The 24,699-nt window shown below is 40.5% G+C and overlaps 1 protein-coding gene across 3 annotated transcripts in view; it reads right to left on the bottom strand.

Moving 5' to 3' along the window:
- Window positions 1–1,161: 1,161 nt before the first annotated feature.
- Window positions 1,162–24,699, bottom strand: part of NEBL (nebulette) — a 195,720-nt gene continuing 172,182 nt past the window's right edge. Inside the window, exons 16-28 of one of the 3 annotated variants that reach the window (XM_075827579.1) lie at window positions 20,785–20,895; window positions 19,655–19,765; window positions 18,731–18,835; window positions 18,304–18,396; window positions 17,416–17,508; window positions 17,231–17,323; window positions 16,657–16,749; window positions 15,712–15,816; window positions 14,574–14,745; window positions 12,876–12,968; window positions 10,195–10,338; window positions 4,972–5,096; window positions 1,162–2,831 (exon numbers count right to left, since the gene is read on the bottom strand). In XM_075827579.1, coding sequence (XP_075683694.1) covers window positions 2,655–2,831; window positions 4,972–5,096; window positions 10,195–10,338; window positions 12,876–12,968; window positions 14,574–14,745; window positions 15,712–15,816; window positions 16,657–16,749; window positions 17,231–17,323; window positions 17,416–17,508; window positions 18,304–18,396; window positions 18,731–18,835; window positions 19,655–19,765; window positions 20,785–20,895 — 1,515 coding nt within the window. In that variant the 3' untranslated portion in view covers window positions 1,162–2,654. The remainder of the gene's footprint in view (window positions 2,832–4,971; window positions 5,097–10,194; window positions 10,339–12,875; window positions 12,969–14,573; window positions 14,746–15,711; window positions 15,817–16,656; window positions 16,750–17,230; window positions 17,324–17,415; window positions 17,509–18,303; window positions 18,397–18,730; window positions 18,836–19,654; window positions 19,766–20,784; window positions 20,896–24,699) is intronic. The other 2 variants (XM_075827577.1, XM_075827578.1) reach the window with 2 other exon arrangements.

Raw genomic sequence — 24,699 nt, 5'->3', positions numbered from 1 at the left:
CAAAAGGGACCAAATTAATGAAAGACATATATTACAAAATGTAAGCTCATACAGTGCTCAGGCCAATAAATATTTTTTATTAATTTCCAGAGAAGCCCTTTACTTATGTGCCCAAAGCCATGTGATTATTTACCAGGTAAAGTATGTAGGTAAAGTAAGGGCCCATTCACACGAATGTGAATAACGTCTGTGTGCTGCACATGGAAATCACGTGCAGCACACTGACCCATCTGCTGCGTGAAACTCACTGCACCCATATTGGTGGGTTTTCACGCACCTATGCGCCCATTGAAGTCAATGGGTGCGTGAAAACCACGCACCGCACACAGGTGCATCCGTGTGCGGGGCCTGATTTTCACATCAATTCGATTGAAAATAAAGAATAAAAAAAAGAAGAGATTAAAAAAAAATCAAATCCATAAAAAAAAAAATAGGTGTACTTTGCGAGTGCGCGAAAAAAGCATGCCACCCGCAAAGCACCCTGATGCATAATGCAACACACACGGACCAGATTCACACGCAATTTTAAACCTTAGGCTACATTCACACGAGCATATCAGATTCACGCGCGTGAATCTGGTCCGTGTGTGTTGCGTTATGCATCATGGTGCTTTGCGAGTGGCACATCTTTTTTTTCAATGGAATTGATGCGCAAATTACACACAGCTCACGGATGTGCATCCGTGTGCTGTGCGCGATTTTCACGCACCCATTGACTTCAATGGGCGAGTAGGTGCGTGAAAACGCACAAATATAGGACATACAGTGAGTTTCACGCAATAGACACACGCTGACTGAAAACTCCTGCATGTGTGAACGGCCCCATTGAAATCAATGGGTCAGTGTGCTGGGCGTGATTTTCACGCACAGCGCACGGACGAGTTTTACGCTCGTCTGAATGAACCCTAAAGTTTTCAGCTTATATAAGTGCAGCCTCAAAAGACAAGTGGCAACTATAATTCACTCATCTGTATGTAAATGTTTCTAGATGATTCCAGCACAGGCGATATAGTAGCGACCATGGGGCAAATATTTTTCTGGATTTCTTGTTAGTCATCCCACTGCAGAACACTACAGTCAGGTTATCCCCAGCTTGAGATGGCTGATAACAGGGAACAATCTATTGCATTTAACTAAACAACAAATGGAGATAAGATAAACTTTTAGTTCTGTATTCCTTTAATAAAGCTATAGACTTGTCTAGTAACAGTTTACATTAGAGGTTGTCCAATGAGGACAATGACTTTTTAATAGAAGGGTTCCCCTAATGATAAGCAGATGACAGGATGTCCCATGGCTAAAACCCCCCAGCGATCAGATGCAATTTGTGGGGAAAATTGTAAGTGTTTAATTCCCCTGCAGTGCCTCCACAGAGGATACGAGGCATTACAGCCTCTTTTATTGAAATCAATGGGCTATCTATGTCCTCCAGGCTATGTTCACAGCTGCGTCAGGGCTCCGTTCCAACGTTCTGTCTGAGCTTTCCGTCGGAACAGAGCCCTGACTGACACAAACGGAAACTATAGTTTCCGTTTCCATCACCATTGATTTCAATGGTGACAGATCCGGTGCCAATGGTTTCCATTTGTGTTAGTTGTGCAAGGGTTCTGTCGTTTTGACGGAATGCATACCGTAGTCGATTCAGAGCTCTGTATTAGAAAAACGGATATCTAAACCTCTATGAAAATATATTAAGAAATTAATCAGCACTGGATTTTGGAACTATTAAGGTTAACAAGGGTAGATGTTAATTTTACGTTCTCCGGTAACCACTAGTATAAAAGTTGATGCAAATTGTGTACTAAATGTAAACTAACAAGTATGATGTTTTTTATTTTCTTTGAGTTGCGTTTTTTGTGGCAGGATCGCTGCAAACCCACCGCAAAAAAGCGCAACAACTCAAGTCAATTAAGGAAAACCTGCAACAAATAAGCAGCATTTACGCAAATACAATTGACATGCTGCGGAATAAAACTCTGCACCGCAGGTCAATTTCTGAGCATTTGAAATCAATGGTGAGGGAAACGGAATCCTATGGTTTCCGTTTGAGTCAATCAGGGATCTGTTCTGACGGAAAGCTCCGACAGAACGTCAGAATGGAGCCCTGACGCAGATGTGAACGAAGCCTAAGAGGTGCTCCTGGCATCCACTCTCCGCTCTCGATAATAGGAATAATAATATTTAGCATTAAGTTAGAATAAAATTTTGAGAGTTTAGATTCCATATTACTAATGGTGCAATACTAAACAATGCACACGGGACAGAACACAGCAGAAGCAGGTAAATACTTTTTGTAATACTATATATAATCTATGTTATGCCGCTGCTATATCTGAGATTGTCAGCAATTACCAGCCCTCTGAGGTTAACTAAGAAAGGATATGTCATGTAAGAAAGAAATCGATAAAATCCCATTATAATATACAACATTCAACTAAGTCTATGAGGGTTTCTTTTTATAGTCCTATAGCATTTTTTATCTTCTAGCTTCTTGTATTGTCATAGATTTTATGCTAGCGCTTAAAAAATAAGTTTAAACTTAATTTTACACGTTTTAAAAGAATAATTGTCAATAAAGAATTCATGATCGTGGCGATCCTCACAAAAAAATAAAATATATGCCGAGTGCCGAAACGTGAAGTAACGCACAGCTCTCAGTTAACAGACTCAATGTAATTGGCTGGCAGCATTCCAGACTTTCCAGTTCTCTGCACTGTGCCGTACATCCATCCTTCATCAATTGGCTGCACGTTGACAATATAGTCACCGTCCCTGAAGGAAACCTCATCATCATCTTGAGCGCTGTAGTCGTACATGGCTCTGAATGTTCTCTGCACAAGACATAACGGAGTGGATAAAGCGGTTATTGTTTTTTATTTGTTAGTAATATATCAGTATTAGTCAGGTGATACTGGTCATCTTACATTATATCAGATCAGTATGGGACATACTCCACCCAAAAACCGGTTCGGTCAGGAGTTGAAGTGACTATCCAGGCTCCCCCTCAATAAGGCTTATTTGGTTCAGTATACATGTGGCAATTATCTAATAATCTTCTTTTTCCTATTATTCTGCCCTTACTGTAATGGAGATCAGCTCTCCCTGTACTGACTTCCTGTTGAGCTTGTGGTGGGCTTGTGTTTATACACAACCAATCTGAGAAGGGAGAGCTACAGTGGGAGGGAGAGAGCAGAAGCCTGAACCAATCATGAGATAGGAGGCGTGTTTCAGACTACCTCAGACTCCCTGTACACTGTAGCTACGCTGTAGTCACAGAACACAGCTCTACCATGATGAAGCTGAGCTGAAAAGCACCCAAGCAGTAAGCACTGTGGAAGATAAATAGCAGGTAAATATAATGTACATATAATGCTTGTGTTAACAGCTGGACGGTCGCTTTAATGTTTCCTCAAAGGGACAATCCAGGATTAGAAAAACGTGGCTGCCTTCTTCTTACAGAACCAGCGCCACACCTGTCCACAGGTTGTGTCTGGTATTGCAGCTAGGACTGCATTGCAATACCACACAATATCTGTGTACAGGTGTGGCACTATTTTGGGAAGAAAGCAGCCATGTTTTTCTAATCCTGACCAACTTTTTTAAATTATAAATACAGGAGTATGGGAAGCTAGCATGTTGTTTGGAAGGGTCCAGTCATTCAGCAGTCACAGGGGCAGTTAAAGCAGCTCCTCATTGTGAATACTTTTGATCCTTGCTTCCTGGATATCTGGAAGTATAATTTGGGGAATAGAAGATGTGTCTAAAGATAACCTATCACTGAGTTCATGCTACTCTATCTGGGTATATGGAGAGATGGGCGAGAGAAGGCAGAGGGGAGCCACCCATTGGGCATATCTACCCGAGACTGGCCACGACCCAGTGTATAGTGTATATCTCTAAAAAGCAGCAGCATTTATTTTATTTTTTTAAGTATTGGTTATGCTGCACAGCCCTGTAATGCATTGATACTGCTCTCAGATGGGGCAGCATGAACGTAGTGACAGCTTCCCTTTATACACCAGTTAACTTAAATAAACTTGCTATCGGGGGACGGGAATAAGGGTGAAGATGAAGTGGAGAAGTGGACGCCCTCATCTCTCCATTTAAGTCGAAGAGAGTTACAGAAATAGCCAAGTGCGCTTACTGCTGGCCACCCTTGTGGGCAGAACAGAGGTCAGGGGGTCCGCCATTTTCCTGATGTGAGGGGTACCAGAGATGTCTTTTTGAATAGTTTTGCATATGATATGGCGTAATTGCCGTGGAAATACAAGCTGCCGCTTTCTTTTTCTTTTTATTACTGTTTTTAATATTGTGGACAACTGCTTTTTATATATCAAATAAAGATTTGTCATATACTTGGATAATTGGTCTATAATCTGATTAATTATAGCTGTACCCATTGGGAAATTAGAGGTTGAATTCTTTTAACCTAAACTCTTGCCCGAGAACCTTGTCATAAAAAAACCTATATTTGTACTCGTTACATAGGCCATATACACATCTCACTTACAATATACGTATACTGAATGCTGTGTATTATTTACCATGCCAAGTTATGGGATATAGTTATGTAATGTGGTTATTAAGTATGTGTGAGAAAAATTATAATAATCTTCTTTTAGGGGAAAATTACAAGTAAACATCCAACTTTCTGAACAGTGACACTTTCTCTGCGTTGTCTTGTCTAGAGTCGTGTAAACTTCCATGATCCAACACTGGAGACAAGTAGAAGAGACGTCTCCTAGCCTAAGCTTTTATATTCTCCAATTAAGACCTCGAAGAGCAGATTTCTTTTAATTACCCCTAATGCTGCAGTTATAAGATAATTTCTGTCTCTATACATTATATTTAGGATGGAATTGCTCCGTAAACACCTTACTACAGAGCGCGGTATATCAGATCCTGCGTTACCATAGGACACAACATGTATATATTAGTCATTGATATATCTTATCTGGAAACAATACTCACCATACTTTGTGAAGGTGAATGGGCATGTGGAGAATGCATTGACCTCATAGAGGACATACTTGATTGGTGCGTGTAGGCAAAACCTTGAGACTGAGACGGTTGGTAGGCACCAGGAAGAACAGGGGCTGTATTCAGAAAATAAATTAGTAATAATAATAATATTCACAAATAATAATTTAAAAAACAAAACACACGCATATTATAAGCAACATACATTAATAAATACATACCCTTTAAGCCTCCCACTATTGTAGGGACAATCTACTGTTGATCCAAGTCCCTCTGCTGACTTTGTTTCAGAAATACTTCTCTTTTTTTAGACTACATTCAGACGAGCGTGTCCGATTTGCGCTCGTAAAAAACGTGTGCTTTGCCTGTGGCATGTGTTTTTTTAACGTCCATGTAAGCACTTTTTTTTATTTTTTTTTAATTCTCACACGGATGGGCGACTAGGTGCCTGAAAACCCACCAATATAGGACATGCAGTGAGTTTCACGCAAAGGACACTTGCTGCTTGAAAACTCCTGCAATGTGTGAATGAGCCCTTAGAGCTGATACATAGATTTGTATGAATACGTTTCCTATATTGCTATAGAAAGGATCTTTCTGGTTCCTAAATGCATATTATCCTGCTTCATGGACAATATTGGACTAAGATTTTGCTTTGAATAAAAATGTATTTCTGTCGCCACTAGGGGGAGCTCACTGCAATCTAATTTATTATTGCGTTCAAAGGGAGCTGTATTAGTCACTGTGCAGTGAGCTCCCTCTGGGGGCAGCTGCAGGCAGACAGAATTTTATCTTTTAGCTGTATGGTGCAAGCTAATAAATAAGACACCAATAAATTCAAAATATTGAATGCCTCTAACATAATTTTATGATCATCCTAATGCTATGACCTAAATAAAATGATATTCAAGTTTGCAAAAACATCCCTTTACTTTGCGGATCCTGAGTAGCATTCATAATAACGATGATTCCTATTACTTCTGTGCTGAGCAACATAATCCCAAGGCTGGGTTCACACGACCTATTTTCAGACGTAAACGAGGCGTATTATGCCTCGTTTTACGTCTGAAAATAGGGCTGCAATACGTCGGCAAACATCTGCCCATTCATTTGAATGGGTTTGCCGACGTACTGTGCAGACAACCTGTAATTTACGCGTCGTCGTTTGACAGCTGTCAAACGACGACGCGTAAATGGACTGCCTCGTCAAAGAAGTGCAGGACACTTATATACATTATATGGCGGGCACTTCTTTGCCACGTAATTTGAGCTGTTCTTCATTGAACTCAATGAAGCACAGCTCAAGATTTATGAGCGTCTCAGACGCCTCGTAAATTACGAGGAGGAGCATTTACGTGTGAAACGAGGCAACTGTAAACAGTCTGTCTTTTCACACGTAAATGCCTTTCATCGTGTGAACATACCCCAACTGTTTGGCTGAGCTGTAATAATACCCCATACTGCACTGACAGAATCAGTTTTTTAACATAAGATTATTATAAAGCCTTTATTCCACCCAGAATGCAATGCAATATAACACATTCTGCATTGACACTGAACCAGCAGGGGGTGCTGGGAGAAGAAAAGTCAGAGTTAAGAAGAATCTTGTAGAATTCTAAATTAAAGTTTTGATAAGAATGAAGTGTAGAGCCGGCCGTATATATTAGATAATTGTCAATAGATTCCAAGAATTTATATGTGGGTTGTTGATAATCTATGTGTATGGGGCAGCCCAATTGTCCAGCTTCTATGTAGAAAAAAAAAAAAAGATCTGGCGTGCTGGATGAATGCCTGACCTTTGTTCCCCAGGGAGGTAAGCAGTGCAGGCAACCACTTATTTAACATCTCCCTATGGAAATAAATAAGCTCGCTTAGCCAGTCTAAGGAGCCATGTTAAAGAGAGAGTTGGGGGGAGATGGCTGTTTGGTCGACAGCTATCAAAAGTGTATGGCTATTTTAATACATGATGCAAATCAGGATGGGTAAATACAGTATGTATTTCCAAAGTCATTCACACATATATGTAGCACGGGCAAACCAATTTTTCAAAGGGGAATTTCAAAACACATCGGTGCCTAGTAATGACACTACAAAATTACTCTCCTTTCCCCTCCACTTCAGTGGGGTCCAGGGAAGGATAGTGTACTTATAATTTCATTTTATTTAATCTAAATATTATCTGTCTGCCTGCAGCTGCCCCTAGAGGGAGCTCACCGCATAGTGACTTATACAGCTCCCATTGCACTCAATAATAAATCAGTATGCAGTGAGCTCCTCCTAGTGGTAACAGAAATATACTTTTTATTTAAAGTAAAACTTTTGGCATATTTTAACACCACAGGAAATGTGCACATAAGGCTTAAACCAAAAAATAAAAGCGGTTATGCTCAGTTATGCATTCAAGATATACATTTTAGGATAATCAAAAGACATTTGAGTAATTTACATGTTAGATAACGTTAGTAAAACAAGTAAAGATCAGTTCCACACAGCTACAATGAAAAGATTTATACAGCTCCCATTGTACTCAATAATAAATCAGTATGCAGTGTGCTCCCCCTAGTGGCGGCAGATATACACTTTTCCTTTTTATACTTGCCACATCAATATAGCAGCCTATGGCAGAAGTATAAACCAAAAAGACCCCTGCACATTTACCATCCCTGAGTTTCGGCACTTGTGGACCAGATCTACATGGAGTTTATATTGGAAAGTTTGAGAACATTTAGAACTCATGTAATCTATTATAATAGGAATTTTCCATTGAAATGTTGTAAATAATAATTATATAAACATCACATTCTGATATCAGAACCTGATAATTATACAGAGATGAGCGGTGCCACATAGACACTACTTATATCTTCCTGCAGAATCAGTCTTTCATAGGTCTTTTTGAAGAAAAATCTGTCTCCTTTGTCAATCACTGATTGATTCTTTTTTTTAAAAAAAAAGAGGTTCTTCAGCAGATAAGGTTCTATACAGTTATACATCTCAGCTGCTACAAACAAGTTGCAGACCTTATTTCATATCAATCAATCAATCAATCACTGGTGGACAGGAATCTACCCCTTACTGTTCAAAAATGGGTTCTGCAGCAGCTGAGGTTTGTGTATTACAAGGATTAATGTGCCCCTACTATAAAATATAAAGAATAGTAGAAGTCACCTTATAGTTCCGTGACCTGTATAAATATACTCAGACTGCAAACTTCTTGGTGACATAATTATTCTTATAATTTACAGTGGGGGGGGGACTATCCATACATATTAGAAGTCAACACACAAGCCTATATGTTACAGTGTGTTATGAGTGAAGCTTTGCACAGCAATGTGGTGCCAACAATATTTAAGGCAGCCGTCCCATGTACAGTACTAATATTTAACACGTTTTCTGAACCTCCCTTGGTACATTCTGCTACTTATAATCTGCAATAAATGGGTATCTGCATGTCGAACAATGGTCCTGGCCAACCAAGCATTGACTAAATAAGACAATATTTTAAACGGAATATCCAGTCTTCAATAAAGCTTAAAGGGGATGTCTCAAGAATAAATGTTATCTGCTAACCGCAGGATAGGTGATAACATGCTGATCGGTGGGGGTCCGACTGCTGGGACCTCCACCGATCACAAGAAAAGGGGTCCTGTACACGCACCCTGCCACTCCATTCATTCCCTATGGCACAGCCAGAGATAGCCAAGCGCTGTACTCGGCCATCTCTGGCAGTCCCATAAACAGTGAATAGAGCGGCAGTGCACCCGCTCCATTTATTCGGAGAAACAGGACCCCCGTTCTCATGATCGGTTAGGGTCCCTGCGGTCAAAACCCCACCGATCAGCATGTTATAACTTACACTGTGGTTAGGGGATAACATTTAATCTTGGGACAACCCCTCTTAGGGAGTATATGCTATGAACGATTTTGAGATGTTCTTCGAAACCTGATGCAGCAGAATTGGATTTGTCATTTAGGGGGTCGTTATATTTTTGGTTGTGCTGAATGACAAACTTAAAACCCCCCACCGATCACAAGAATGGGGGTCCCGTTCCTCCCAAGAAATGGGGCGGCAAGTCTCACTTGTGCACTGCCGCTCCATTCACTGTCCATTCACTGTCTGGAGATAGCAGAGTACAGCACCATAGAGAATGCACAACCTGCCGCTCCAATCAGAGGATTGGGACCCCTGTTCTTGTGATCAGTGAAGGTCCCAGCAGTCGGACCTCCACCGATCAGCATGTTATCACATATCCTGTAGTTAGAGGATAACATTTAATCTTGAGACATCCCCTTCAAAGAGGATGTGTCCGCTCTCCTGACATGTCTGCTTTAGTAAACACTTGTATTAACCAATATTTCTGAAGCATCTTTTCTTAGGCTCTGTTAACATTTGCATCAGATGCTCTGTCGCAAATTCCTTCAGATTTGATGGGGGGGGGGGGGAATAGCGCCGACCACAAAGGACCGAAATTGTAAGTCAAAAATGTATGTTTGTCACGTTGCTATCCATCGTACAATGAATCTTGCAGAGCATCATAGCTTTATTTCTACACAGAAGCCATAATGCAGATGTGAACAGAGCCTTAGAATTCTGCATTGTGTTCTTCCCCTGTTATACCTCCTGGAAAAGTATGACTACATTGACTATTGGGTATTATCATTCTTTGTCAAAGTGGTGTGTTATTCCACAGTCTGATTCTGCCGAATCAGTACTGACAATGTCAGTGTGTAGGGACACATCCTATTGATAAGGAGAATGGCAACCACCAGATGTTAATTTGTGCTAATTTGTGCATATATGTCTGGTAGGAATAATAGAGGAACAGCACGATGTAGTCATGCGTTACTCCCTTCTATTGGCCTATTCTTCCGCAGGTTAGCAAAATGGGAAGTGCAATAACACTGCAGTATCAGACTACACACAGGGATTGTTTGTTGTCTGTAACCATGGAGACACATAGGTCTGCATATGAACTGTATACACAAAACATCAGGATTTGTTTTCAAAATCAAAAGGATTTTCAAAGTTACTCTATTTTTCATTTTAGATTAATTGGAGCGATAGTAAATAGTTTGTGAGAGAGTTATTATGCTTTAAAGGGGATGTCGAGGAAGCCATTAGGTAGAATATTGCAAGGAGGTTTAGAGACGGTATTAATTAAACATCTAGTAGAGATGGGACGGTTGCTTTAAATAACAAGTTGTGCTTGTTACCTCCTTCTTCAGATGCCCTTGTTCCCTCACTGTAGTAAGAGAAACTAGATTTCATCTCAGATACTTCTGACCTGTCATCAGCCTGACCCACTCCAGCCGCCCCCGCAGAGTGGCAAGACTGCCTGTTACCAAGACTAGCTCTTTCTATAAATAAAGGAATACTATGGTGACCAACAGGGAAGAAAAGATAAAGAATAAGACAGAGAAAGATGCAGTTGTAAAAAAAAAATTGAACATCTAGGATAAAGTCCCCAAGGAATCTGTATACAGTCAAATTCCTTTAATCCGGCATTAATGGGACCTTTTAGATGCTAGATTATCATACATATTGAATTCTCAAAACTATATAAATCTCACTCGGAGGGTTGACTACATCCAGGAATTCAACAGAAATGCAAACAAGATTCTACATGTTTCACTTCTGTGCCAGGCCAAGTGATCAGAAATTCTGGACTATTGGATGTCAGATTAAAGGAATTTTAAATGACTATGTGTTGGAGTCTCTAGCCTATGTTAGCTTTAGGGTACGTTCACAGGTGGGGTAAGCACTGTGGAAATTCAGAAAATCTGCACCGTTTTTCAAAAGAAATTGACATGTTGCTACTGAAATACGCTACAGAATTTCTGCACAGAAAATTTGGTTGGAAATTCTGCAGTGTTTACCCTTTGTGTGAACATATCCTTAAATTCTTATTACCTAACCCATTATATGCTGCATAATTATTAAATAAGGCCTCCGGGCAGAACGGATACACTGGGAGAGATGGATCAAAACTGGTGCAAAAGAAAAGTGGAGTAGTTGCCCACTCAATTTTCAGAGGTTAATTTTCCTTTGCATCGGTTTTAGTATGTCTCCCCCACTACGATATTCTTTGAGCAGGACATGAGGGGGCAGTGAATGATACACAGATTCAATGAACCTCCCAGTGTGCCATGCACCTCCCCTCCCCTCAGACCCTGTGCTAGGTATAGCATAGCGTATAAACCTGCCAAGAGTGTTCTTGTAAAGAGAGGGTCCTTTTAGAAGCCAGTATACAAATAATATTGCACATGGTAGTTGGATCGCTCCTTAGCGGTCTTTTATACAAACTAAATAATTTTTCTATATACTGCAATCAGTATTCCATCAAAGCTGTGCCCTCTGAGAAGGAAAGTGTTAAAACAACATACTAAGAAGGAGCGACCTGGAACCCACAGGACATTCAGTCAAAAAAAATTGCACCACCAAAATTGGTGCAATTTTTCGGACGGAAATTCTGCTGCGGAAGAAACCATTCATACTTACCGCCTCCCTCCTCTGACGTCCGCTCCGGCCTCCCTGGATGACATTGCAGGCCATGTGACGCTTCAGCCTGTGATTGGCTGCAGCGGCCACATGGGATGCAACGTCATCCCAGAAGGCCGGACTGCAGGAAAAAGGAGGGTGTTCTGAGTAAGCATGATTTATTTTTTTCTTCCGGCGTTTCGATTTTTGCGGCGTAAACGCAGCGATTACGCCACAAAAGTCGCAGCATTTGGCTTTCTGTTGCTGGTTTTGCATACCCATTGAATTCAATGTGGAAAACCCGCAACGGAGAATCAGCAAATACGCAGCATAACTTAACATGCTACGGAATGAAATTCCACACCGCAGTTCAAGTTATTAACATTTGTGCTACGTTTTTTTCCGCAGCGCGGGGATGTGATTTACTAAATCTCATCCACTTTGCTGTTACTGTAAATGCTGAGGAATTTCCATACACAATTCCGTTGTGGAAACTCTGCAGCATTTACGCTACGTGGGAACCCGGCCTAAGAGTGTATTCACACGTTCAGGTTTTGATCAGAAATTTCTATTCCGTTTTTTAAACCAAAACCAGAAGTGAATTCAAATAAGGGGAGAAGTGGTGTCTGTCCTTTATCATTTCTCTCCCTTTATGAAACTCACATTAGAAAAATAAATCCAAGTAACCTGATCAAAACCTGCAGGTGTAAATACACCCTTACTGTTTGTTGGGTTTGAAAGTATCATTTCCTGAGCACACAACTTAGCAGGAACAGTGACTGCAATTTTGGGGTCTTTGGACACTTTTGGGGTCTTTTTTTAAAATTATTATTATTATAATTAATATTTTTCTTATTTTTATTTGGGGATAAAAACCACTTTGTAAGGCTGGGTTCACACAAGCGTTCAACTTTTCATTGTTCTGCTCTGTCAGAGGAGCAGAACATTGGAAATACCGGAAGCGCCAGTTCCATTGCACCACTGGCACCACCGGCGGCCGATGGAACCCATTGACTTCTATCGGGGTGTCAGCAGTTTTACCGGAAACAATAACTCAGTATGCTGCACTATTGTTTCTGTAGCCTCCAATGTAGATGTGTACAAGGCCTAATTGACTTTTATTTGTTTTTAAAATGCACTGTTTCACTTCTGCAGCTTCTATGTACCACAATACATAGAAGCTGCAAGAAGCCGTTCTGAGCTGAATCCGTCAGTATGCTGCTCTAACGGCTTGGCTGACAGTGGTTCCTGTGTGCTCCTGATTTCTAAACTCAGCACTGATCAATTCAAAGAGGGTCCAAAGTCGGCACCAAATGGGGTTTTGCCTTTGTAGTCTAATATTTACACTCTACTGTAGTTGAAGATGTTTATAAAATTTCTTGTCTTATATGTGGGAGAATAACTCAAGCTGTTGTACCAGTTAAAATACGAAGGCTCCGTGACTGAATATTGTCCTCCAGTGGGTCAATGTCGAAAATGGAGCCTGGGTCAGTGCGCCAAACCTTAAGGTCTTTGTTGAGGAAAGAAAAAGCATGAAATGAGAAAAGTACAAAAATAAACAGGAGACAGAAGAGTAAAGTTTAGGTGACCGCAAAGAATAAAGCAATGGCTTGAAAAGTGGAATAAAAAATAATTGCAGTGAACAGACTGCCAAAATTACAACTTTGGCTCTACCTACTATACCTTGCACTGCATCATTGTATTTCTAACTATGATGTTAGGTACTTGACACTGTGCATGAGGTGTCGGTTATTACAGATGTAGCCGTCTTTATCTTGACTTTTAACACATTAAATACACAGTGACAAGAAACTTTAACTTGACTTTTTCAATGGCTTTTGTTGTGTGATATCATGCTGCTGTTATAGTGTCAAGATAAAGATGGCTACATCCGTATGTCAGCACTGTATAGCAATAATATTTGGTTAGTCTATGTGTTCACTGTAGAACACTTATGTAAGCACTGTATGGCAGTATTATATGTGCACTGTATGGCAGTATTATATGTGCACTGTATGGCAGTATTATATGTGCACTGTATGGCAGTATTATATGTGCACTGTATGGCAGTATTATATGTGCACTGTATGGCAGTATTATATGTGCACTGTATGGCAGTATTATATGTGCACTGTATGGCAGTATTATATGTGCACTGTATTGAAGTCTTAGGGTATGTGCACACGACAACGCCAAATACGTCTGAAATTACGGAGCTGTTTTCAGGCGAAAACAGCTCCTGAATTTCAGGCGTTTTTACAAGTGCACGCATTTTTCGCAGCGTCCTTTACGGACGTAATTGGAGCTGGTTTTCATTGGAGTCAATGAAAAACGGCTCCAATTACGTCCCAAGAAGAGTCCTGCACTTGTTTGCCGCGGGCGTAATTTTACGTGCCGGCTTTTGACAGCAACACGTAAAATGACAGCTCGTCTGCACAGAACATTGTAAGACCCATTGCAGGCAATGGGCAGATGTTTGTCGACGTATTGGAGCCGTCTTTTCAGGCGTAATTCGAGGCGTGAAACGCCTCCATTACGTCTGAAAAGAGGTTGTGTGCACATACCCTAATATGTGCACTGTATGGCAGTATTATATTTGCACTGTATGGCAGTATTTTATGTGCACTGTATGGCAGTATTATATGTGCACTGTATGGCAGTATTTTATGTGCACTGTATGGCAGTATTTTATGTGCACTGTATGGCAGTATTTTATGTGCACTGTATGGCAGTATTTTATGTGCACTATATGGCAGTATTTTATGTGCACTGTATGGCAGTATTATATGTGCACTGTATGACAGTATTATATGTGCACTATAGGATGATATTATGTAGAAACTGTATGATATTTGCAAATGCTCGGTGGTATTATATAGGCAGTATATTGCACTATTATTTGTGCAGTATTATGAGGGAATTAAAACAAAAAAAATGGGATGGACCCCTACATATTTTGTCGAGGTTCTTCCTCAGTTGATGGATTCCACTTGATATGTACTGTACATCAATAATGAAAATACTAGTACCAACATTTTTTCAAAGTTGGTTTGTATCTAGGTAAAAGTTTACAAGGGATATGTAGACCAATCACAGGTTGCCCATAAAAACTTACCTACAACGATTCCCGGTCGTCGGTCCATCTCCACTACATGGGGGTGGACACCCTTGTAAGCAGCGTCACTGACAATCTGCGTGTTTTTCCTTACTCTTTCTGTCACTGGATCATCTGCTACGGGGGTGAAGCCTCTGCCTTTCGTTTTCTCAAAGTCTTCATGATATTTTATCTAAAATAATAGTTGCGATAATGATAAGTAAAGGCTGTAAATTACATCAAAATATGTAGAAAATGTAGAAAAGTTAACAAAACCAGCTATTCCATGAGTTGTCCTCTTCTGCCAAACTGTTCAAAATTCTATTAAACCTATTTTTTATTTGGATCTGTTTTTTGGGAAAGCTGGGAGACAACCAATTTGACCACTATTAAAGTTTCCACAGAGGTTGGCAGCCAGCTTTCCCATTGTCCTGCGTGAGAATTACATGTCAGTTTTATATGGGCACTATAAGGTGTGGATACCGTATGGAAGAATTATATAGCGGTGCCATTTAGACACAGAATGCCTACATTGTATTGAAATATTACTTTGTATGGCAGTATTAGGGTATAAAAACTTGGATAAAAATGCATAAGATCTGTGTTTTGAAGTTTGGTGTGTTACGTTTAGGAAAAAAATTGGTATAACTAAGAAAGTAAAATGTCTGAATATATTATTTAGCAATTTAACACAAGAAGACAAATCAAAACCAGATGTTTGATGAAGATTTAGGTGGCCAACTAAGCTGGCGATACTCTTTAATATAAGTAAAGATATTATATATCAGCAATACGATTACAGCAAATTAGCAATAAAGCCTATCGCATGCAATGTACAGAGAATAATCATATACTGACAGCAAATATATTCACATGTGACAATATAGCCAAACCAGTCACCGTAGAATCACACAATCACACGGCGTACATCACACTGTGTCAGGTTCAGTTCCATGCAGGTTAATAAAAAAAAAAGCCACAAAACCAAGTTAATTAAATTATTTTATTACGGTTCTGATATTACACACAAGACTGTGAAATCTTCAGCATTTATATGGAAAATATTGGACTTTGCATCAAGAGAACATACGGGCGGTGGTCGTGGTGGTGGTCGCATAGCAAAGTGCAGGTGTATTCTGTAAACCTGGAAATATCCTACCATTGATATATTGTTTTGTGTTTCTCTGACATGCCTCAGCTCTGGTGTATCTAGAATTACACTAGGTCTACCTTTCATCTGCTGCAAGTCGTTGCTGTACTTTACCTGGAGGAACACAAAAAGATAACGAAGAAAAGGAGGAGAAAAGAAATATAAATGCAAAACCAATTTCTTCGACATGGACATCTGACGATGACAACATTTCCAGTATGCCACTTGACAATTAAATAAAAAATAAAGGTAACTCATGTGATGGGACAAATGCCGGAAAACGCCAAAATGCACCTTTCAATAAAGTTGGAGCAAATCTTGCCACCCTCTCCACTTTGACTGGTGTAAAATACGCCATTATTCGTAAATGTGGGCCTTCGTCCAGAGGTGATCATGGACATTCATTCACCTTTATGAAACTCACCTGTAGTACCATTATAGAACTCCCTGCAAATGACTTACCAGGGATGTATAGTAAGCCAGGCCCCTTTACATTACTTATAAAAGATTGAGAACTTACATTAAACCAACAATTTTAGCTTATCGTACAACAATCTCTACTACCCCCTTCTTTCATTTAAAAGTCATTGCCACACATTTCAAAATATGGTACCTGTGGGTTTGTACAAAATATGGTACCTGTGGGTTTGTACCAAAATATGGTACCTGTGGGTTTGTACCAAAATATGTTACCTGTGGGTTTGTACCAAAATACGTTACTTGTGGGTTTGTACCAAAATATGGTACCTGTGGGTTTGTACTAAAATATGGTACCTGTGGGTTTGTGTGCTCGGTTCCACACACAGATACCCAAACTACCAGCATTTTGTGAAGTGCTCAAACCCCTTCTGAGCTCATACGAGTTTTTTGTGAATGGAAGTCTCCACCACAATTTGCATGCTATCACCCAAACGCCTCTTCCTCCCCATTTAGACCGCAGTCAATGACACTTGCCGAACTAATGTTTTCCTGGTTCCTTTTAACCCTTTCCATCTCGGGAGTAAGGCCAACAGATGTGACTTTGCCAACCTTTTCTTTGTAATGAACCTGAAAATATAAAAAGATAAAAAATAAAAAAAGAGCACAAATAAGTATGGAAAACATTATCTCTATGGAGACGCTGGCAGATGTAGAAATTAGTGGGGCCACAAGTGATATTGATCAGACATTAACAATGGTGATGTTCGTCCACGGTTAAGATGATGAGTTATAAGGGTCCTACGGAAATTTGCTCTAATTTTTAGCAGATAATATTTGAAGATGATTATGAATACCTTATTCATGTGGCCCCTACTGAATTCTGAACACACCAACAATGAACTGGACAGAAGGACCCAATAGTCAAAACTCAACTTATTCAGCCTCCACCTTCACACGATGACATACTATGTCTTACACTTAAACGTACGTGTCGATACTTCTAGAGGAAATTCATTACTTTTTCAGAATTATTTCTCATGACTACCAAGATGGAGAAATTTTATCTATAAAAATAAAAGATAATAAATGTCTATGAAAAGACTCTTGCCGTGCTGAAATGTTCTTGGTTCCTCTTAGCTAGTTCTATCTCTGGAGTTATACTGACGGAGGTTGCTTTGCTCAGTGGCTCCTTATAATGCACCTGTAATTAGAATTTCAGTGATTGGATCAGTCAGTATTTGCCAACAATCCGATAATAACAAAAACTAAAAAGTTACACATTGATTCCTTTACTTTGCTGATGTTTTTCTGGATATCCTTAACCCTCTTGATTTCTGGCAGGTCAGGTATGGCTGTGGCAGGTCCAATATTTTCTTTATACTTCACCTGAAAACATGATCAAATCATGGTTATAGTAAAAAGGATTTCTACTTGAAATTTAGTTACTGTATATAGAGAGTAAATAAGAATATAATTTGAAAAACAATAAATCCTAAAAGATTTTCATGGTCCAGAATTGAGTCCCAAAGTTTTCCTATGAGATTTCCTGTACCTATTCACTTTCGTAGGGAGGATAACCCAATTGGATGGTGTTAAATTGTCCCCAGAAAATCTAAAAATTATTATCCTCTAGGTTCATCACTGTGGAAACCCGGACTGTGCACAATATATGGCACAAATTTTAGATTGTTGGGAAACTGACATTCATCTCCGCAGATCGAACACGTGGCAACAACCCCTTCAATTCACAACTCAGTGGTATCATTTTTCAAGCCTAAAAGGATTTTCCTCTCAGGATAACCCTTGTCCATATACCATATTAGAGCATAAGGACATCATGAAGGGGTTCCCTATGATTAACCAAAGCAGAATGCTACTGCAAAGAGTGGCTCTACCCTCTAGAAGAATTGGCATAACAATACATTTAATGGTTGCCGATTGATTTCAAAGGGTGCTGTATAATACTAGTTGACCCTTATTGCTCATGACTCATCAATAATGGAGGTGTTGTAATAGAGGCTGCTCCATCTGTGCACTGTTCTTTACCCTTCTGCAATAATCTGATTGCAGAATTCTGTGGCTTGGAGCTAAATGTTCTTTTAACCCACTGGTGGTATATTTATGTGGCCATATACTGTATGACTTAACGAAATGAGGATCACATATTTTATAAATTCTTACTGCACTAATATTTTGCTGTGTGATCTTGACTCTTTCCATCTCTGGGGTCTCTTTCATGGATGTGCCAGCACCTAGTCCCTTCTTATAAAATACCTAAGGGTGACAGAAAATGAATTGTTTTTGATTACACATATATGACTGCACATCAACGGTTGACATATTAAATAATAAGATCGATATGAGATAGATAGATAGATAGATAGATAGATAGATAGATAGATAGATAGATAGATAGATAGATAGATAGATAGATAGATAGATAGATATGAGATAGATAGACAGACAGACAGACAGACAGACAGACAGACAGACAGACAGACAGACAGACAGACAGACAGATAGATAGATAGATAGATAGATAGATAGATAGATAGATAGATAGATAGATAGATAGATAGATAGATAGGTCATTTATTGGCATACTCACAGAACTTATGGATTTTTGAGCATTTTTAACCCTCTCTATTTCAGGAGTATCTGCGACAATTGAATATATAGACCGCATTTTTTCAGCTTCATCTTTGTATCTTTTCTGTAAACATACAAAAAGTCTGAATGAAGAACAACCCACAAAAACTTAAATGGAAAACCCCAATTGTGTTACAACATGTAAAAAAGTTTTCCTGCTGTGTTTTTTCACATTCAATAAAAAAAAAACCAGTTTTTCAGTGTTATCTAAAAATCACGTGACTATACGCTGCATTTTGTATATGGAAATGCTTCACAATCCCATTACTACGAGGTAACGTGGCTGACGTTTGTGGAAATACAGACATAAGTTTTGGTCCTTGTAGGGGCTCATCAGTGTAGAACGTGGATTTTATTGAAATCCAGCACAGTCATCCTCCATTAAAATACCCAGATTCCTCCCTCCCTGTGACATTAATGGGAGGTTCGGGCGGAATCCGTTCGAAGATCGAGCAGGACGCTTCTTTTTCCCGCTGGCTGAAATAATCAGCTAGCGGGAAAATGAAGCGTCCGACTGCCATTGAAATGGTGAACACACCCTTACATCTCCAGACATGCAACCAGATGTGAATGATACAAATGTATCAAATAAATGTCAATATAGTTTGTTGTACAGAGAATTGACCTTGTTCACATCAGCGTTGTCTTTCGGTTGAGGGGTGCCGTCTGAGGTTTCTGTCGGGGGAACCCCTTAACGGAAAGGCAAACAGAAACCTTAGCTTCCGTTTGCATCACTATTGATCTCAATGGTGATAGAAACTTTGCTAATGGTTTCCGTTTGTCCCCGTTGTGACCGGGTTCCGTTGTTTTGACGGACTCAATAGCGCAGTTATAGTTTTGCAGTACATGCTGTATCAGACAAAGCAGCCGCTGTAGTTTATACCTCGCTTGCAATCTCAGATGCTCGTTTAGCTCTCTGCAGCTCTGGAATATCTGGGCCGACCTGCATTCCCTTCCCTTTAATCTCAGTTTCTAGATCTTTCTTATATCCTTTCTGCAAAGAAATGAATATGTTAAAGATGCCTGATGCGTAAAACTCCAGTAATCTCACTCGCTAGGTGCTATTTTTTCTTTTTTTTTTTCAAAATATTGTATTTTTTATTTACTTAAATGGGTTGTCCACGCACAGACAACTGATGACCTATCCACAGATCATCCGTATATGATCGGTGCAGGTCCAGCACTCGGACCCCGCACCGATCAGCTAATCCAGGTGCTTCCGGGCCCCCCGATGTCCATATCAAGTGAATAGGAGCAGAGCTACAGTTCTGCAGCAAGGCCGCTATGCAGTAGTCGGAGCCAACTGCGTCCAGCTCCGACTACTGCATACACTTCATAACATCTGGCGCCCGGAGGCGGCCAGAGCAGCTGATCGATACAGGGTCCGGGTGTCGGACCCGCACTGATCATATACTGATGACCTATCCTGTGGATAGATAATCAGTTGTCCGTTTGTGGACAACCCCTTACATTTAAATACCTATTAGTGTTGTCATAGGTCATTCCTGGATATTTGGCTGGATACATGCAGGGTGTACTGCTATAATATGCCAATATACATGTGAGGAGCCTATAAGTGAATGTTACATGTAACATCAGGAGACTTTCATTACTGATTCCTATAGCTGGAACTGGGCAGGCCTTTGTGATGAGATGATATAGATCCGGTAAAGTTATGCCCCCTGCAGTCAGTAGAGGGTGCTGTCTCAGCTGTGGTTCTACGTAACCTCATGGTTAGTGGGGACAGTCTGGATCTGCTTCTAGGTTTGGCCTAAAAATGGAGGAACTGTGAGCAAATGCCTAATCTGACCCCAATTATATTCTTGTTAGATTGTCAGGTATTGTGAACGATATAGTTCTAGATTACAGGAGACTTATTTCTTCTCATCCTAAAATTGCCAGTAAAAAAAATGTCCTTTTCTATTAGTAATACAATTTAAAATTTCACTGATCCTGTAATCGTCTTATTCAGTTGTCCCTGGAAAACATCTTCATCAACTGAATTGTACCCACCTGGCTCACCAACTCAGAGACCCTCTTAAAATGCTGGAACTCCGGTAAATCAGCGCCCACTTGCATGCCCTTTCCCTTGATTTCGGTTTCAAAATCTCTCTTGTATTCTCTCTGTTCAGAATAAAATAAAAATCCATGTAAATAAGGCTTCATTTATGATATAGACCAAATTACACAGCAATGAGATAAAGAAGTTTAGTATCCATATAAACCCCAAGTCTCATCTACATGGTCCCCACAAATGGGAGTTTTACTGCAGGCCGCACTGATCAAGGAATATGTACAAGAAATAACTCACTGCCCACACAGGATTAATTGAATTATTTCCTATACAGGTTCCCAGGCGAATCATTACAACCAGTCCCTGGGACCTGAGGATGCAGGACTGTAGGAGCGTCCAGCAAGAAGATACTCCTGATTAGTGGGCACCAAGTAGGTAACATTTGGGCATGCCTTGTGTGGGCAACTACATTCTGGGAAAAAGGTGAATTTTCAGCTTTTGCCCACAACATCAGTTTAATGAAGGAGTAGGAGGCATGGAGTGTGTGTTAGTTTACTTTGTGTCAAATAGAAGATCCTTGAACCAGTAATGACAGGACGACAGTAATAGACAAAAGTGACCCCCACTGGATACGTTTAGTAACACTTTATAGTACAGAAGTGCTGGTATCACAAGTAGTGGCTCATGCGATGCTCGGACAACTTTCCCACTTTTGACTTAAAATAAATAAAACCTAAATTATAATTATAAAAATTATTAATTATAAAATGAAAAAAAACCACCTCATATGCACATATTTGTTGAAAGTAGACACTTGTCTCATTGTGAGAACACCACCCAGCACATTACATTAAAAAAAATGCATAAAAATTCATGTTTGCAGCTAAAAGTCTGACCCAGACGCACAACATCTCCTAAAAATAGAAGATCAAGATGTGCAGAATTCATACATGCCACTTATGTCTGTATCTACATGCACATATCTTCACAAAATCACCAGAAACGAAGAGACCAAAAATGTCCATGATCCAGTTAAGAATCCGAGTCCGCATCAACAAATGGTGTGACTAGGTGCAGGGGTGGTAAGGCTTTGTTCACATCTGCGTCAGGGCTCCGTTCAGGCGTACCATCTGAGCTTTCCGTCAGGGGAACCCAGGAACAGAACCCTGACTGAAACAAACGAAAACCATAGGTTTCCGTTTCCATCAACATTAATTTCAATGGTGACGGATCAGGTGCAAATGGTTTCCATTTGTCTCAGTTGTGTAAGGGTTCTGTCGTTTTGACAGAATGAATAGCGCAGTCGACTATGGTATTGTTTCTGTTAAAACGACGGAACTCTTACACAACAGAGACAAACGGAAACCATTTGCACCGCATTCGTCACCATTGAAATCAATGGTGATTCAAACGGAAACCTATGGTTTCCATTTGTTTCAGTCAGGATTCCGTTCATGGGTTCCCCTGACGGAAAGCTCAGCCAGAACCCATGAATGGAGCCCCGACGCAGATGTGAATGAAGCCTAAGGTCTGTAACTGCTCAGCTTCTGACCGCTTTAGTAGGAAAAAAAAAAGACCTCAACATTTCACAATCAAAGTGTTTGTATTCTCTGTAACTGAGAGGGGGTGATAACATGAAGAAAACGTCCTATACCCTCCCCTGGGTCACTGGAGGCCGTATTGTGGGAGAGGGGACAGTGAAAGGCTGTGGTCATTCTTCCTGCTCTCACTTGCAGCTTCTCCCCACCCCTCCCTTACACAGACACAGAGCCAAGAAGTAAAACTTTTCATCCTGCTACCAATTTCAAAATAATGAAATATTTCAAATCTTTGAAAAGCCAAGACTCTGGGCTTAAATACGATAGAGATCTAAGAACTTTTATATTCTAGTCGCAGCAAGGCATTGGCAGTGAATGGGTTAAAGGGGTTCCATACTTTAAGCGTACACAAATACATTTACAGCCTATTGTTTCTACGTATCTGTGTCATTACATTATAAACACTCGTGTATTGGCATACAACGTGATTCATTGTGTCTGCTGTGATCCATTTCCACTGCAAATGTTCCCCACTTACTATCAGCTGGAACAATTTGCTGTTTTCTAGGATAGATCCAAGCCTAGAATAGACTCATTGCCTCATATGAAAACCCAAATTTGTGCCCATTAGGATAATTCTAGTAATTATATGTGGCCTTTATGTGAGTATTAAGACTGGGAAGTAATTATAACAATTATGATCTATCTAACCTCAAACAACACTCAATCTATTCCATCCGAAAGAAAAGTAAGACATAAAGTAACCTAATAGATGGTTGACATGAGGGCATGAAACCTGATGGTCCGGGTAATGAGTTCCTCTATCGGCTAATGTTATCATAAGCGATTTATGAAACTGTTGTAAAGATAGATTAATTTTTGTTAGGGCAGTTTTGAAAATAAATTTAATTTAAAGGGACATATAGGCATAGTGATATCATCGCAGTGGGCAGTGATTGGCTACTGCCTTCAGGTGATGTGTCATCACTAAGGTCAACATGTGAAACTGCAGCTGTAATGCATGCGGTCGCGGACCGCCGATTTCTCTCACCTGCCAGCGGTCGCGACCTTACACCTCTCCGGAGACGCCAGCACACAGAGCCGTCCTGCTCTGCAGGCTTTCCTAAGGTGCGCGTGCACTCGTCCCCGGCCTTAAAAGGCCAGCGTGCGCACCTCTAGAATGTTCCCTGAAAAAAATCCCCAGATCACCCTGGGCTATAAAAAGGGCTCTGCCCTTCCACTCTTTGCCGGAGCATTGTTGTTATCTACTCATGGTCGTATAGCAAATGGTCCCTTAGTTGTATCCTGTTCCCAGTGTTCCCGTACCCTGCTTCCTGTATCCAGTAACTGTGTTTGTTCCTGAGCTGAAGTCTAGTGTTGAACTCGTGTTGTGTCATCTGCCACGTCCAGTGTCGCCTGCCACGTCCAGTGTCGCCTGCCACGTACAGTGTCGCCTGCCACGTCCAGTGTCATCTGACACGCAAAGCATCATCTGACACGCCAAGTATCATCTGCGCCACAAATCATCTGTGCCAAAGCGTCTGCTACACCTCGTGTCTGTCTGGACCCTTACAGGTACTATCGTGTTAGGACTTTTGCATAGACTGTTGTTTGGCCAGCTGCCACTCCGCTATGGAGGAGCAGCCTAGTGGGTCCACATACCCCGGGATCGTAACAGCAGCTTTCCAAACAAGGAGGGGGAGGAGATGCAGGAAACCAGTGGATCGGGATCGGCAGAGAAGTGTATTGAAGTGTATTGACATGTCAGAAGTTTTGATTGGTGGGGGTCCGAGCATTGAGACCCCCACCAATCGCTAGAACAAAGCAACTGAAGTGCTCGTGTGAGTGCTCAGCCGCTTCGTGTCTGTTCGGCTTTTTCCGGAAATAAATGTATCGGAGTACATCGGCTTTGCGGAAAAAGTGGTGGCCACTAGGGGGTTTTACATCCTGCTGAATTGCCAGTTTTCTGTATGACACTATAAAATTTCACGTGTCCCTGCTCTCCAGATCTCTGACTGATATTCATCATCATCATCATCATCTCATTCAATGACAGGTAATTAAACAGTAAACCTGGAGGCAGATAACACAGGATACACCATTGGCAATAGGTGATTGACTCTGCTCCCCTCCTCCACCCTGCACAGAGACCTCTGCAGCGGTTACAGAGCACGCCCACAATACTTTTTCATAGAAGTCAATGAGCCATCTACAGACACCAGTTTCCTATGTCCATGTAGCTGTTGCAAAGTAAATCTTTGAACTGCTGTTCACAGACCAGCGGCTCAGGCAAGATGGCTGCCACCATAATTATTTACAAAAAAAAAATATTTTTTTTAGAACTTTTAATGAAATTTGCTTTTAAAAATGTTAGCG

This window comes from Rhinoderma darwinii, chromosome 5 (assembly GCF_050947455.1).
Source record: "Rhinoderma darwinii isolate aRhiDar2 chromosome 5, aRhiDar2.hap1, whole genome shotgun sequence".
Taxonomy (NCBI): domain Eukaryota; kingdom Metazoa; phylum Chordata; class Amphibia; order Anura; family Rhinodermatidae; genus Rhinoderma; species Rhinoderma darwinii.
The sequence above is the reverse complement of the archived record's forward strand: the minus strand, read 5'-3'. Positions and strand labels throughout refer to the sequence as shown.